The sequence below is a fragment of the Pelobates fuscus genome, chromosome 3, assembly GCF_036172605.1.
Source record: "Pelobates fuscus isolate aPelFus1 chromosome 3, aPelFus1.pri, whole genome shotgun sequence".
Classification (NCBI taxonomy): domain Eukaryota; kingdom Metazoa; phylum Chordata; class Amphibia; order Anura; family Pelobatidae; genus Pelobates; species Pelobates fuscus.
In genome coordinates, this window is record NC_086319.1 from 100,106,028 (window position 1) to 100,123,250 (window position 17,223).

General features: G+C 40.6%; 1 protein-coding gene across 1 annotated transcript in view; it reads left to right on the forward strand.

Annotated features, from left to right (window-relative positions):
* LOC134601643 (protein kinase C delta type-like) overlaps positions 1-16,870 on the forward strand; it is a 39,551-nt gene extending 22,681 nt beyond the window's left edge. Inside the window, exons 2-8 of the mRNA XM_063446161.1 lie at positions 14,076-14,234; positions 14,401-14,492; positions 15,091-15,153; positions 15,380-15,518; positions 15,987-16,169; positions 16,382-16,510; positions 16,727-16,870. Of these exons, the coding sequence (XP_063302231.1) occupies positions 14,076-14,234; positions 14,401-14,492; positions 15,091-15,153; positions 15,380-15,518; positions 15,987-16,169; positions 16,382-16,510; positions 16,727-16,870 (909 nt within the window). The remainder of the gene's footprint in view (positions 1-14,075; positions 14,235-14,400; positions 14,493-15,090; positions 15,154-15,379; positions 15,519-15,986; positions 16,170-16,381; positions 16,511-16,726) is intronic.
* The last annotated feature ends 353 nt before the right edge of the window (positions 16,871-17,223 follow it).

Consider the following 17,223-nt stretch of genomic DNA (forward strand, 5'->3'; position numbering starts at 1 on the left):
CCTGTCTTCTTACTCAGCCCCTGCTCCCTTCATCAGCCCCTGCGCCCCTCCTCAGCCTCTGTCCCCCTCCTCAGCCTCTGTCCTCAGCCTCTGTCCCCCTCCTCAGCCCATGGCCCCTTCCTCAGCCCATGCCCCCTCCTCCTAAGCTCCTGTCCCTCTTCCTCAGCCCTGCCACCTTACTCAGCCCATGGCCCCTTCCTCAACCCATGCCCCCCCCCCTCCTCCTAAGCTCCTGTCCGTTTTCCACAGCACTGTCACCTTACTTAGCCCCTGTCCCCCTCCTTAGCCCCTGTCCCCCTCCTCAGCCCCTGTCCACCTTACTCAGCCCCTGTCCACCTTACTCAGCCCCTGTCCACCTTACTCAGCCCCTGTCCACCTTACTCAGCCCCTGTCCACCTTACTCAGCCCAGTGCTCTTACTCAGCCCCTGCATACGAGCATCAGCCCCTGTCCCCCTCCTCAGCCCCTGTCCCCCTCCTCAGCCCCTGCCCCCCTCCTCAGCCCCAGTCCCTCTTCCTCAGCCCCTGTCCCCCCTCCTCAGCCCCTGTCCCTCTTCCTCAGCCCCTGTCCCTTTTCCTCAGCCCCTGTCCCTTTTCCTCAGCCCCTGTCCCTTTTCCTCAGCCCCTGTCCCCCTTCCTCAGCCCCTGTCCCCCTTCCTCCGCCCCTGTCCCCCTTCCTCAGCCCCTGTCCCCCTTCCTCAGCCCCTTTCCCTCTTCTCAGCCCCTGCCCCCCTCCTCAGCCCCTGCCCCCTTCATCAGCCCCTGTCCCCCTCCTCAGCCCCTCAGTTCCTGTCCCTTTCCTCAGCCCCTCAGTTCCTGTCCCTTTCCTCAGCCCCTCAGTTCCTGTCCCTTTCCTCAGCCCCTCAGGTCCTGTCCCTTACCTCAGCCCATGTCCCCTTCCTCAGCCCATGCCCCCCACCCCTCCTAAGCTCCTGTCCCTCTGCCTCAGCTCCTGTCCCCCTCCTCAGCCCCGTGCCCTTACTCAGCCCCTGCATACAAGCGTATCATTTTTTTGTGGTGTGAATGGGGGGGGGGGGGGGGGGGGCGGGGGGAAGGGGGCGGGGAGTGGGTCTTGGGTGAGTTCCTGCACTTTTTTACCCAGGACTTGACCCCTGCTGTATCTGAAATGTAATGTATAAAAAAAGTCATATATATATATATATTTTTTTTTTTCTACTGTCCTTTCAAGCACATGTATATAAGTGAAAATTTAAACAGAAAACCTATTGTGTTTTATTTTCTTGCCAAAGGTTAACTAAAAGTAGATGCTTTTCTTTGTTGGTTTTCTTAGATCTTAGGTAAATTCTACTTCTGTGGGGTGGGCAAGAGAAATGGCATTAACACACCTTTGATCTTAATATTATTTTTAAAGCTTCTATACACTGAAAAAAAAATCTAGAACCTTACTGCTATTGGCTATTTACTACTCTTGGTATGTCTCAAGTTGGCTATTAGAGCCGTGGGTTTAATCCTAAATGTTAGTGAAAGTGTTGTTCTTTTTTGCTGATTTAATTTTATAAGCTTGTACCAAGGTTTTATGCTAGGTATGTATATTATATGGATGTAATTTTGTATCTGGTAAGCTCAGAGTTAATGATACTCAATTAACAATTTTGTTAAAACTGAAATAAACAGTGGTTAGAAATAAAAAAAAAAAAAAAGTTGAAAATGTATTCTCTATATTCCACAAGACAAGTGACGTTTATGGCACAAATACACAACCCAATTACAGTTGTTTTGTTTACATAAATGAATATGTGAAGGAATTCCCCTGTTTGGCGTTGGGGTGACAGTTTGTATTCCCTTGTTTCATGTTGGCAGTTGACTCCTTGAGCCTGATTTTTCAAATATTGTCAGTTGACTCCCTGGTTTTCCTTTCAACTTGTCAATAAATCTTTAGTTCATCTTTGTACCCGTCTTCTGTCTACGTATGCTGTTTGGGAGTTCATGTGTCTTACTGAGGGAATTATACAGGGACACTATTTAAATTACACAGGGATTCGTCTACCATTACTACCGAACGGAGGGCTATGTTCACTAGGCTCTGGTGGTCCGGGAGGAAACTACCGATTGAGGTTTAAATACACTTGGTTTCCTTACAGTATATAACTGCATATTTTGTTATTTTACTCTGGTGTGCTGGATCAGGTTGCAAATCAAAACCGTCCAAGCAGATCCAGAATCTAAATCCAGGACCTACTGTGTTGGGTATAGATTTGGATGTTGTAAAAATAGTTGCCTTTGGTATGTTTGATGTGTCTTGTCTGAAATGGTGAGAAATAACATACCCACCTATATAACAACAACTAAAGCTGTTAGAGACTGTTTTATTTGCCCCATCCAAATGCTGAGCAATGCATATAGTCATTATTCCTCCATTAAAGAAACACTGTAATGTTATGGCTATATTTATTTATAATGGTAAAGTGTTTCTATTTTTTTAGGATTATTGGGCCCCCTGTAAAAGATAAAAATGCAGGTAGATCCACATTTCATCCAGCATCATCTCAGTCTCTGGCTGCCAAATTCAAATATTACCATTTCACTTAAATGACAATGTTTACGTTTGTGAGACTGCAGTGAAAGGTTATATGCACCAAAACTACTAAAGTAAGATGTAGTGATTTTTGCTACCTAGAGTGTTCCTTTGAATAGGGCTTGTTAGAGAGGTTGAAAATATGTGGTCAATATGAGGCAATATATGTTATAGTTATTAATAATGATAAAATAATAACATATTCTGCAACACTGTACAATGTGTAATAATAAATCTGAACAATAAATGTAACCCCTTAAGGAAACATGACATGTGTGACATGAAGTTTGGTCCTTAAGGGGATAAACGAGAATGGTTTCAGATAAGTATATCATTAAATTGGAATAACATATGAATAATTGAAAATAATACATAGAGGGCAATGTTCAATGGCTGAAAATGCCAGTAAATAGTGCTTTTATGTATAGGAAGGCCTAAAGACAGCTTTGATCAAAATTTAGAATCAAAAATGGTGTTTCCAGTTTTGCAGTACAATTGATTAGCATTGGGTTTTCCACTTTTTTGTTGAATAACATAAACAGTGATGTACAGAAGCTTGAACTTGGTGAAGTTTACTATGTTTAATATTAAGTTAGAAGGTTTATTAGCATCTCACTCTTCTCTCCTGGTTAAGTATATTCATGACATCACAATATGTTGCTAGCGTTAGCCAGGCAGTTGGTGTATGGAAACATTCCAAAGCAGTTGAGATCTTTATAGTCCTAGCTACGTGCGAGTCGTATTTTATAGACTGTGTGTATTTAACTTAAAAAAAAACCATGATTATAACATTTGTGATACTTATGTCATATTTGGGTAAAATATTCTCACCTAAGAAAAAGGAGTATGAAGAAGGAGAAAGTGATCCACCTATTTCTCAGGAGAAAAAGAGGAGGATGAAAAGAGGTTATGAAACAGTGTACCAGAGCATTCAATTTAGCAGTGACTGTGAGGAGCAGGAAAAAAGACCAAAACATGAATCATCAATAAAACAATTAAAGAATAGGCAAGAGAAAGCTTATATATGTGCAAAACGGAAAGAGGAAAATGAATATAAAGAAGGAGTGAGAAAGAGAGCAAGATGGGAGCAAAGTACGGTTCAGAAGTCAACAAGATGGAGTCAGCAGAGCTCACTGACCCCATTAGACTTCACGTTCCTCTATGAACTAGGAAGCGGTGCTTTTGGGAAGGTGAGTCACACGTGGTGTGATGTGGTGGAAATGTTAGAAAAGCACAGAGAATATTGCAAAATAATGTCATAGGAAGAGATTTTCACAGGTAGCAATTACAATGTACAAATTCCACATCCTTGCCATGCCACTGCAAATGTTTGTGTGCTTACTCTTTATCCCTGCTTATATATTACAGGGGGTATTTGATCTCCCATTGAACTTGATTCCATTGCTTATATATCTGATAATTTCTGATACATTTCTTTTTTTTTTTTTTTTCTTTTTTTTTTTTTGGTTTTAAAATAATTTTATTAAGTTTTGTATGCAATACAATATAGATAAAAAGATAAAGACATAAAGATACATTTGGTAGTACAGGTCAGAGATGTGAAATTGTTTTACAAGTTGTAACCACATGTGAATATGCGTTTGACAAATCGTATCAACAAATGCTTACATACAAACATAAAATTTAATATGAAAACTCGGATTTGACACTGTCAGGTTGTGTGTACCGTGAAGAGAATATTTACAAGGTTGAGTTATATTGTTAAGATATGGTTATTGTTTTACCAAATTTTAAAAGCTATATCTGGTATGCGAATAGATATTTGATATTTAAAATATAGAAAGATAATTCGTATATGTCGAGTTGAGGTTGGAACGTGGTGATTGTGAAAATCGTGCCTGTCAAAAGGGTGTGATCGTTAGGTTTTTCTTGGTATGTCCCTAACAGTGAAGGAATCCTTCGGCTGAGAATATTTTCCATTTTTCCCAAATTTGTGTGTGTGTTGCCATGTTTTTGGTGTAAGCAGAGGAAATCTCCTCCATCTGTCTAGTACTTTCTACTTTTTGAATCCACTCTCTGATGGTTGGGGTCTCAGCTTGTTTCCAGTGGATAGGGATTATGAGATTTGCTGCTATCAATAAGCGTGTGAGTAAAGCAAGATTTTGGTTCCTTTTGTCGTTTGGAAGGGGGAGAAGGAATAACATGTATTCTGGGGCAAATGGATAGTGTACGTCCGTTATGGTTTGTGTGAGTGAGTGGATGCGCTTCCAAAATTTAGAAATGATGGGGCACGACCACCACATATGTGATGAGTGAGCTTTGGGGGTCTTACAGCGCCAGCAATTGTCTTCGAGATCCTTGTGTATATGGCTAAGTTTAGTTGGAGTATAGTGCCATCTGGACAGTCTTTTATAATTGCTTTCTTGTGTAGCTAGGTTTGGAGATGTAGAGTGTATCCTATTAATGATTTGTTGCCATTGTGCTGAGGAAAGTGAGATTGGCAGTTCTTCAGACCATTTGTCTATGTAGGTGGGGATTGTATTAGTTTGATGTGACTGGGGCAGTTTATACATTGTTGATAGGGTTTTTTTCTTTAGGGGGTGAGTTGTACATAATTTTTCATATGGTGTGAGATTTCTCGCTCCTCTGGGGAGTAAAGAGAGATGTCTGACAAAGTGGTATATTTGGTTGTAGAACAGGTGGTGGGTGCCAGTATGGGGGGATTCTGGGAATAGATCCTTCAAATTCTTGATCTTACCCTCTGTTGTGATCGTGAAATATTAATCTCTTAATACATAATAATTAAGCAATATGGAACAACATTAATATTTTTATAGTTCATGGTATTATGGTCGAATATGTGGATAGAAAATACACAAAACGTTGTAATATTAAATGTATATTTAATATAACTATAATAAATAAACAGATGCTAGCAGAATGTCAATTTACCACAATAATTATACAATACAAAACTACATAAAAAGGTTACTAAATGTTTTACAAAAGGCTATTACAATTGCTAAATGTTACAATGGATTTATATTACTTACAAGGCCCCAGCCCTTTGGCTGGGGTAAGTCAGAGCTGGTACTACATCTTAGGTCCAGTCAGGTACAGGTAAAAAAGAGCCAGAGTTTCTCCTACATCTGGTTTTTATTCAGTCTAAGTAGGCTGGCCTGTGATGTCACTGCCAGAAGCACATGTCTTCCTACACACTGCCCCTAGTGGTGCCTCCAAAGCATTACACTAAATATGCTTTATTTATGATGTAAAGTCATTAATTAATCGATACCATTACAAACCACCCTTTGACTTATGTCATAAAACAAGCATTTATAAAACCAGTACATTTTGAATCTTCCCCATTTTAACACTACCTGCCCTACAACAAAACCCACCTTTTGAAGAACGATACCCATTTACCCATTAATTATTACCCATTCACATTGTATTTCTTATATAAATGTTCACCATTGAGCACATGCATTACCAGTTGAGAAACCTTGGCCTAAAGTAGGCACATACCCACCCTTATAATAATGAACAACTCAAACCATGTTTTATTAGATTAACCAATGATATTGTGTTCATGTGAGGATGTGTTTTGGAGCTTAATATAGTATTAGACACCACAAACTCATAACACCTATGAATCATGGCACAGACCGACTCGATTTCTGTAGCCTCTGGCTGGTCTTTGTGCCTGGAATTTTCACAAACATTAGTCCTGGAAACTGGATACTCTATTCTTCGACAGTCTCATAGAACATACGCATGGAGACAGGGATGAATGAAATAATTTGAGCAAACAAGGACGTAGGATTTTTGTATTTATAGTTCATGTGTGCAGGGACTTCTGTGTGTTTGTGGTCAATTGTCACAGTATCCTGCTCTGGCTGTATTATTTTTCCTACTCCCATCACTCGCAGCTTCAGTATTTCTTCTAATAACAGTTCATGTGATCAAGGACTTTTGTGTGTTTGTGGTCACATTGTTTTGTTTTTTCTTTCTTTAACCACCTTGACGTAACAGTTTCCTGCTCCTGATGCATTTTGTTCCGACTCTCACCACTCTTAGCTGCAATTTTTTTTTATCTCCTTACAGCAACAGTTGAGCACAGTGTCCAGTGCTTCTTCTTAAAATATCCTTGCTTGAAAGTTCTTGAATGAAAACACAGGCAATGACGAACACAAACATAAATGGCAAATAACTGTGCCAATCATCACAAGTACCATTTGATTGTGGTGTCTTAACCATATTTTTCCCTATGGCGTTTGGATAAATACCTACACACCTCTCTTCACATCCAGCACACTCCTGATTCAGAGATAAACACAATATCACTGCTGTATCTACCAATTTAACCCAAACACTCGTTATTACTGCTGCATTTACCAATTTAATCTAAACACTCGTTATCACTGCTGTATTTACCAATTTAATCTAAACACTCGTTATCACTGCTGTATTTAACCAATTTATTCTAAACATTAACCAAAACAATTACATTCCTATTTACCACCCTTCTATTTAAACATGTATAGATAACCCAAAATGCCTACTTTCTCTTATCCCTCTTATCACTCTTCCGTTTTTTGTTTGTTTGTTTTTTTAACTGCAACCACTCATGCACTTTACACAGACACAAATCAAGCACCTACTGGACAATGGGGTTCCCTCGTTAGAGCCCTCCCACCCCAGTTTGGTTTACACAAAAATACCCCCTGGTCCCTATGGGTCAATTCCCCCCTTTCCCAGGCAAGCATACATACATACAACAATAATACATAAGGGTTTCAATTGCAATACAATCACTAGAAATAAGAGAATAGTATGCACAAAATCATAGCATAGACATGTTAAATAGACAATAAAATAAAACATTCAATAGCTCATCAAAGGTCAACATTTAGACACTGGTCTCCATCTGATATTCTATCTGTGTTCCAATGTCCACCTCTGGTTTCTGCTACATCTGAAAAGGTTAGAAAACAGATCAGGATTACTTTCCTAGTCACTTATAGCGTATACTGCAAATATTTTACGTAGAATATGTATATATATATACACACACAGACATGTAAACACATTCCTTCAGCTTTTCATTTTATAGACAATTTTTTCAACAAGATTACTTTCTTAATTTTTTTTTTTTTTTACAAGGCTCTTAAAAAACAATAAGCTAATAGCTGCTTTCTGCATCTTCTCTGCAATTCAGGAAACACATTTCTAGCCAACCTAAACATGTTTAATAACTCTCCACCCTTTGGTTAAATTATAGAGGAGTGAACCACAACACCTCTTCCGCCTCTGAAAGGATATAGGTCAATATGTCTCAAAGTTCAACACTTCTGACAGCTATGAGTGACTCCCTATTAATTTCTAGCCTTTCCACGGACATGCTTGCACCTCGCGGCTAAGGGCCTGCACAACTAACCATCCTGTGATGGCAGTGGCTTTCCGCATGGGGGTGACCGCCCCCGCAAAATTATAGAGGAGCAAACATACAGCAGCCTCTTTTCCGGCTCGATTAAAGGTTCTGGGCCAATATGTCTGCAATTTAACCAGTACACTCACGTATCACTTATTGTATATTTCCTGGTCTCTCAGGAATTTCTATTAAATAGCGTATCCCCTTCCCAGGGCAATATACAACAAAAACTAGTCACCAAGGGTCTCTATGGTCATGATAGGTCACCCTACCACTAGTGTAATACGCCCTTTTTTAAATATATTTCCTGGTCTCTCAGAGATTTTGCCTATCCCTTTCCCAGAGCAATATATATAAACAATTACAAATAAGTTACAAAACGCTACTTATAAGTAATACAGGGTTTCAAATAATATAATAATACAGGATAGAACTGCACAACAACTATTGGGTATGCTCCCCCTTATCCGGACACGTTTAAATACCCCCTAGCTCAGGTTCCCCACCCGCTACTGTAACTAAAATCACAGCCCACGTTATGGAGGTTCACCCGCTAGGCAGATACACCCTAATTCAAAGCATGGAAATATTAAAATCAGTTATAGATGGCTTCTAAAATAATATAAATCTTAATCTGAGCCCATACACTTACTTTGTTAAAAATGCTAACTTGTTAAAATATTCAGACTAAATAGGACAAAGGAATTATTTTACCATTTTTTCAGTTCATTTGTTACCAGTTCCTGAAATTCCATCATATGTCCAGTAATTCCTTAGTCCTGGATAATAAAGCTGAAAAACACTCCACAAATTGATTAGTTTAGGGAATTACATTTACAAAATAATGCATCCTTTACTATGCAGTTTATTTTCTCATACAGGTAAGACCACCCGCCCCCAACAAGGACAAATTCTCCCCCAGCTGTAACTGAAAAGGATGGTCTCTTACCTCACCAACCATCCCCCAAACATGTGCTTCACTGTTTTGACTAGGATATACACTACATGTTCACACAACTGTTAAATTAAAAAGGTGGTCTTTCCTTCATGAGTCATAATCATATATATATATATATATATATATATATATATATATATATATCCATACTAATATTCTATGTATACGCTCACATAAATCTAATATTCGCTCAATCTGCTTTACTAAACTTATCTTTTCTTAACTACTAATTTAATTAGTTTAGTCCAAATATCTTTTCAACTAAACAAATCCTTGAATGCCAAACAAATGTAAATGTGTACACAAACAAACAGGGTCCAGTAACCAGCAATAAAAACCTGATGAACAGGTTTAGTGAAAAGTCTTTTTCTATGCAAATGGTATTCACACCATGTGGTCAATGGTGGATTGAAACCCACATGGTCAGACAAAAAGTAAAATAGTTTTATTTGTATTTATTTTTTCTATATAAAAATGACCAAAGATTGGTAAAACGTAACAAGCAACACAATAATTCATCACTATGTTCTACAACAAGAGATACCTTAAAAACAAATATCTAATCCCTATCTACTATCTGCATTCATTCAATTAAAACCATATCATCATTCATTCATCATTACGTATACAGACAGACAATTTACTGTATGATTTAAGCAAAATGCATAACATTTATATTTTCCCCAATATTCAAGCATAATCCTGTTCACAGCGCCATATGTTGTGATCGTGAAATATTAATCTCTTAATACATAATAATTAAGCAATATGGAACAACATTAATATTTTTATAGTTCATGGTATTATGGTCGAATATGTGGATAGAAAATACACAAAACGTTGTAATATTAAATGTATATTTAATATAACTATAATAAATAAACAGATGCTAGCAGAATGTCAATTTACCACAATAATTATACAATACAAAACTACATAAAAAGGTTACTAAATGTTTTACAAAAGGCTATTACAATTGCTAAATGTTACAATGGATTTATATTACTTACAAGGCCCCAGCCCTTTGGCTGGGGTAAGTCAGAGCTGGTACTACATCTTAGGTCCAGTCAGGTACAGGTAAAAAAGAGCCAGAGTTTCTCCTACATCTGGTTTTTATTCAGTCTAAGTAGGCTGGCCTGTGATGTCACTGCCAGAAGCACATGTCTTCCTACACACTGCCCCTAGTGGTGCCTCCAAAGCATTACACTAAATATGCTTTATTTATGATGTAAAGTCATTAATTAATCGATACCATTACACCCTCTTGAGTGATATCTCTTAGCGAGAGGTATGAAGGTGTCTCGGTTGCTTGTGGCATCCGTCGAGGTGTGTCTATTGGTAAGAGTGGATTGTGTGTTATTGGATATAGTGGTGAAGGAAATGTAGCCACTCCATGAGAGGCATCCGCAGTGCCGCTCTTGTCTGTAGTTGCTGTTCCCTGCTGGGGAGATTCTCACCTCGCCAATGCTGTAGATCCTCCAGAGCTCCGCCCCACAGCTCTTGTCTGGCAGTCTCTCTGTAAGTGATGTCACGGTTGCCCCAGGCTGGCTGAGGGTTGGACCATAGATGGATGCTCCTAGTGCTTTCCAAGGACCATCAGCACCGCACCAGACACCATAACCACCGCTGACCCCATGAACCGCCGCAGCTTGGTTGGGGTCTCGCTGTCTCCTACCCACCCTGGACCTACAACAAGGCTCCAGGTTCCAGTGGGTGAACCTCTCTTTCCCCAGAGAGTGAAGCAGGAACAAGCTCTTACAAGAGTTTAGTGCTTATTCAAGGGAGTATGAAAAGCATAGCTGTAATGCTTACTTGAGATTTATATGGAACACAACTGCAGATAACTGAGGATTTAGTTTAATGACTAGGATACTAGAGAATAGTACAGGTACTGTACCTTTAATTAAGTGGAGGTTTGTTAACTGGAATAAGCAGCTTCAGATTTGCATGCAGTATAGCAGAAAGGAAATTGCTAGTCCATGGAGTCAGAGCAAAATAAGAGTGGTAAGTTGCAGCAGGTAATAGTTAGTTTGGAGTTATAGGAAGTAAACAGACTTGCAAGCAGGCAGAATCCAATTACGGATGATATTACTACTTAGCTTTACAATGGGGGAAGTCCAGGGTTGCCTAAGTTCTTCTCCGAGGAGGAGAGAGGATTTAGCAGAGAAGGTCCTTTTTACAATCTGTGGTCGAGGTGAGGAGAGAGTGGGTCAACGGGTTCCAGTCCGGGTTCGGTACTCATAAGGGGTAGAAGATTCTTGATAGCCGGTTTTGAGTTTCGCGGTAAAGCTGTTCAATAATCCAGCGTTTTGAATCTGGCACAGTCTCCCTATGTAGCGTGGGGAGACCGCGTCAGAGAAGGGGGTGTGGCCGAGCTCCGTCTACACGGAAGTGTCAAGGTAGCGGTAATGCCGGCAGTTAGGACATGACAATAGCAATCCCTGTAGTGATTATAGCTGTCTCCCCCAAACATGAGACGAGGCTGCGAGTTGAGGGTCAAGTAGAACTGAAGTTTTAATGGTACAGCTGCTTCTTTTATACAGTTTTTCCCCACAAGGTTACCGCCCATGTGGACCTTGTGGGGCACAGGACATGAAATGCACAATCCAATAAAAACAGAGTTTTACATTTGAACACTCCCAGTTACTGTACACAAACCCTCCCTTCTGCCTTTGATACAATTAACAAAGACAATGGACTAACTCAATTACCCGCAGGCAGAAACACATTTTTACCCAAAGTCCAGAAACACCCCAAAACTCCAACATATTCCCATAATATTTTGTATAAGATCCAGATTCAAAAGCATTGATTTTAATCTGGACATCGACTGCATCCATGTGATTGCTGCAGATTTGCTCGTGTTGTCCAAATTCTGACTATATTTGACTTTAGTAAATATGAGAATTGCCATTGCTGTCGGAATTCTGTCATATACAAAATTCGGTGAATATCCCCAAAAGTAAGAAAAACTCTCACAATCACTTGCTGGACACAGACATGGGAAACATAAAGTATGATTAAATTATAAAGATATCAGTTTTATTATTTACAGCCATGTTAAGCCACTCAGATTTCAATATAAAGTTAATACATGATATAGCCCACTGCTCCTACCAGGGGCGGGCTGGGCCGGGGGGCAGGGAGGCAATTGCCCCCCAGGCCGCCATAAATCCCGGGCCGCCCACATCCAAAAAAAAAAGAAATGTTCCCCCAATGGCTGAACTACCGGCCCAGCTGCTCTGTAGACCCCTGCTGGCAGGACTGGCTCCCCTTGCAAAACTGCTATTTAGTATACTGCTAATTCGGCAATATACTAAATAGCAATTATCCTACCTCACTGATTGGCTGATCGACCAGTAACCTCAGTAAGGGGCAGAGTGGGGTGCAGGTGGATGGTACAGCTATCTTCCTTGTTTGTGTGTGCCGTGGAGGCACAGCTAGCTCACATGCCGGAACTCAATGCCTTCCCCTCACCTCTTCCTGGGCGGAGTTCTGGCAGAGCTGCCTCCTACCCAGCCTGCACGGCCCCTCCCTCAGTTCCCCGGATGCCCACAGCACCCAGACTGCACAGGGGGGCTCAGAGCAAACCCAGTAGAGCTAAGGCCCCCAAGAAATCTCTGTCCCAGCTTGCAGCAGTGGCACACAGGATCAGTAAGTGAAATACTCTACCTGACATCTCCCTGCACACATCTGAGGCTGTCTCTTCCTGACTCTATTTCTTTCTGTGTGTCTCACCTCCTTTCTGTGTCTCTCTAGTTTTCTAGCTGTCTCTGGCTCTCCTTTCCTTGTGTTACTCTCTGTCTCTCTCTAGCTGTCTCAATCTCTTGTTTCCTTGTGTCATTCTCTGTCTCTCTCTAGCTGTCTCAGTCTCTCCTTTCCTTGTGTCACTCTCTGTCTTTCTCTAGTTTTCTAGCTGTCTCTGGCTCTCCTTTCCTTGCGTCACTCTCTGTCTCTGTATAGTTTTTTTTAGCTGTCTCAGTCTCTCCTCTCCTCGTGTCACTCTCTGTCTCTCTAGTTTTTTAGCTGTCTCAGTCTCTCCTTTGCTTGTGTCACTCTGTCTCTCCCCCCTTTTTGTCTCTCTATTTATTTACATGTGTAGCTCTGTCTCTTATTGGCTTTGTCTCTCCTTCTCTCTGTGTGTCTGTCTTCTCTGGCACTTCCTCTCTCTTTCTTTGTCTCCCTCTCAAACAGCCACAAATACAATCACACAATCACACTCATCCAACTACACACATACATTCAACACTCACTCAGCAACAGTACAATCACACAAAGAAACCACACACACACATGTCAACCTTGTGTATTGATTAGTGGGGAGTGACGAGGAGCGAGAATATGCACATGGTACCTTAATACTTGCACAGGGGCCCAGAGGTCCCTAGTTATGCCCCTGGCTCCCTGCCATGGGCCCACGGTACAGGTATTGCGGTTGTGCCGGGGCCCACACACTAAGAGGGCACACCGGGTGGCCCATACACTTAGGGCCACCAAGTGAGCATGTTTCAGCAGGGGCCCATTCGGGCGCTGTGGATCTTTAACAGCGCGACCAGGCTCCTTTACGGCAGCATGGAAGAAAATGTAGACCGTGAGTCACTTTCTCCCACAGAAACAATTAGCCACGTGGAGAGAGGCAGAGCGAGAGCAAGCAGAGCCATACCCCAGCTCCCAAGCACCCTAGCCAGCACACTGGACCCCAGGAAAGGTACCAGCAAAGGTAGGAAACTGGCTTTAAAAGTGTAAAGTTTGTGTGTGTGTGTGTGTGTCAGTATGTCTGTGTGTGTGTCAGTATGCCTGTAACAGTGTGTCTGTGTGTGTGTGTTTAGGTGACTGCTTCCCCCCCTTTCAATCACATGGGAAAGGTGTTTTTACTCTCATATTGGTGCAATGGGCCACTTGACTGGATTTCCCCCCTAGGCCTAAGGCTGCCAGCCCTCCCCTGGCTCCTACAGACAACAATGGTAGGACCAGCATTGTTGTGGAAAGAGCAGAAGCAACACAACATTTTTTTCAGGCAAATGGGCAATGAGAGATGTGTACATTTTGGAGTTTATCTTTAGCACATTATGTGTTATGTAGCATGATGGTGTCTGAAAGCTGATCTGTTTCAATACAATGGCAATTTTTGACAGATAATGATGATTAAGTTAGTCTGACACTGGAATCATATCTTCTCTATCTGTAGGTAATGATGGCGTCATGGAGGAGCAGAAAACCTGTGGCAGTCAAGATAATGAGGAAAGATGCAATCAGGGCAGACATCATACTCCGGGAGCGACGTGTCCTTGAGATTGCCAGAAACTGCCCCTTCCTGTGCGAGGGTTTAGCCGCCTTTCAGACTAAGGTAAAGAATTTCTTGTCAATAGATTCACAACTTTGTCCAATCTTCTAACCAGCTGAAAGGTTTGCCTTGAAACTCTGCTGTAATCTATTTTGTTCATACCACATATCTGTCTACTTTATGGTGTTAGTCTACATGTGCCTTTAATACTTTATGTTTCCTGTATCAGATGCACACCTTCTTTGTCATGCCCTACATGTTTGGTGGCAGCCTGGATTGGTATCTTACGATAAAGCGATCCCTCCCGACCTACGAGGCAATGTGAGTGAGGGAATGATGGATATTGGTCTTGAGATATTTATTGAAGGAAGTACAATGTGGGTTACCGAGTCCTCTTTCTTTTTAAGAGATTCATTCATTGACACCTTATTCCTTAGCAAATTATAGCACTCAGGGCCTTATTGAGTACACTGAGAATTACGTCCAATTGGCATTTGCCGAGTTTTATGCCAAATGTAGAAATTCTCAAAAGCGTGTATTGAATCTTGCTTAGGTATTTTTTCATCTCTGCTAATATGGCCTAAAATGTGCAGTTCTCATGTCACGTCTCCACAATTTATGGTTTTGTGAAAAACAGCAAACTCATGTTTTTCTTTTTTTTCATGTCTCATTTTTATTAAAGTTTTATCATGACATACATCGCATTTCAGATTGGTACAAAGTTCAAGTACATGTTTAATCTCCATCAGCATACACTTAGATAATTGGTGAGATATATATCATGAGATGTGCGTGACATCCTTAGGAAATGACTGAAACTATAGAAACGTTTAATCTATATTAGTAATCAAAACAGAGAACAGTGTTCTTATAAGTCTGTTCAATTCTCTGTTCATCTCTTTCTACTTTTTTAAATTAGGTTTTATGCTGCAGAAATAACATGCGGCCTTCAATTCTTACATAAGCGAGGAATCGTTCACCGGTTAGTCCATTAGATTTTCTTCTTCTCTCTATTTTAGTCTGCTTTGTTCTATCTGAACAACATTTTATGCCAATGTTGCATATTTTCTCTCTTAATGAGCTATACTGCTTCAACCCCCAGGCTGCACCTTCTGTATGTCTTCATATGATCTACTCCCTTTGTTTTTGTACTTTATAAACATTTGACATGAGCAACACATTAAACAGTGATGGGCCCTTTTCCTTAGGGATATTAAGCCGGATAACATCATGCTTGATGAAGAGGGCCATGCCAGAATATGTGATTTTGGACTGGTGGCAGAAAACATCACTGGAGGAGTCCTGGCCCAGGGTAGCACTGGGACTACAACCCACATGGCACCAGAGGTTAGGATCTTTTCTGTATTTACTTCTCATATTTTTATAGGATGTAGAAAGCTGTTTTGTTTTTTTTCAAAATTATACTATATTTTTTAAAGATAAAACTAATTCTGAAGTTCTTCAGTGGAGTTTTGTTAAAAAAAAAAAAGAAGCAGCCGTTACAGCTGGATTCTCATAGCACAGTAAGAAATTCCTCTGCTTACTGCAGATCAATTCATCCATTGAAACGATTGGAAAAGTCCTATTTAGTAAGTAGAGTCAATTCTTACTGTTCTAAGAAAAACTAGCCTTCAGAAGTGCTGGAAAGTTGCCCAGATGGTATCGAGATACATCGTATCATATTAACAGTTGCACATTCTATTTGTAGTTTATCACAATTCCTTATACAGTGATTAAACCCCATATGTATCGCACTGATTAGACAATAAGAGAAGCTATTTTATATTTCATTAATATATTTAATTTTTTTTAAAGGTGGCTGCAGAGAGGAGATATGGTGCGTCAGCCGACTGGTGGTCACTGGGAGTTACCTTACATCAAATGTTGACCGGACATCTCCCCATTTACATAAAATTACCTGGGCACAGGTGCTCATGCTCCAAGCAGCTGCGCTTCTCTCCCCACCTGAGTAAAGAAAGCAAAGATGTCATGTCTAAAGTGAGTCTTTTAAAACTGTCTGAGCAGATTGCAACAGCTGTTGTATTGGGTATATGCGGCAAACTAATGCAGTTATGTATTAGGGTTCTTATAGCACTGCCAGGTCATCTTTTTCAGAAAACTCTTGATAACATTAAAATGCATACTTAGGATGCTGGAAAGTTGTCCACATAGCAGTGAGATGTGTTGCCTTTATCTTTATCACAATGCAGCTTCTAGAGGAAAGCCCCAGACTGAGGCTTGGAGTACGAAGCAACATCAGGCTTCACCCATTTTTTGGAGCTATAAATTGGAGGCATTTGGAAGCCAAGGCCATTCCACCCCCGTACAAGCCACAGAGGGTAAGCACACTTAGGACAACTACAGTTTAATCAAAGTCACGTGGGACAGAAGCACTATAAGTTGACTGATTGCTCAGAGGTTTGATCATGTCCTTTCACTGGCTCTAATTTGATATGCAAATCTTTTGGAATGCTGGTTGGTATCGGTTGCCTCAGTTCTTCTCTCTACGGTAGATGCGTTGATGTGTTAATAATATAAAGTTTCTGTGCTTACAGGGGCCAGCTGAGAACCCCCTTTGGAATGTCCGGAAGAAGCATTTCTCTTTTATGGAGCCCATGAAGTATCGCACCTTTTCAGGAGACAGCTGGTTTATACCGAACTTGTCTTTCACAAGCTCCAAATTGAGAGACTATTGCTAGGCTCCATATTTAATACCAGGGTAGGGAAGGAGGGTCGGAGTCAGAACACGTACTCCCGGAATATATAGTAAGCACAATCTTAATGAATCGCTATCGATACGTTCCGTTTCTACATGAAGATGGAGATTCGATATTTCTATACAATCAATTGTAGAATTGTAGAATGCAATCATTGTTACAAATCCAGCTATTTAATGGAAGTCTGTCCATTTTTTAATAAACTCTTCTTACATTGAAAACCAGTTTTCAGTTTTACTCTTTCATATATACATTAATATATAAAATGAAGCTTTGTGCTCAAACTCCCACTACTCCTGTGGAGCAGCAAGGACCATAGTACGCATCAGTCCCAA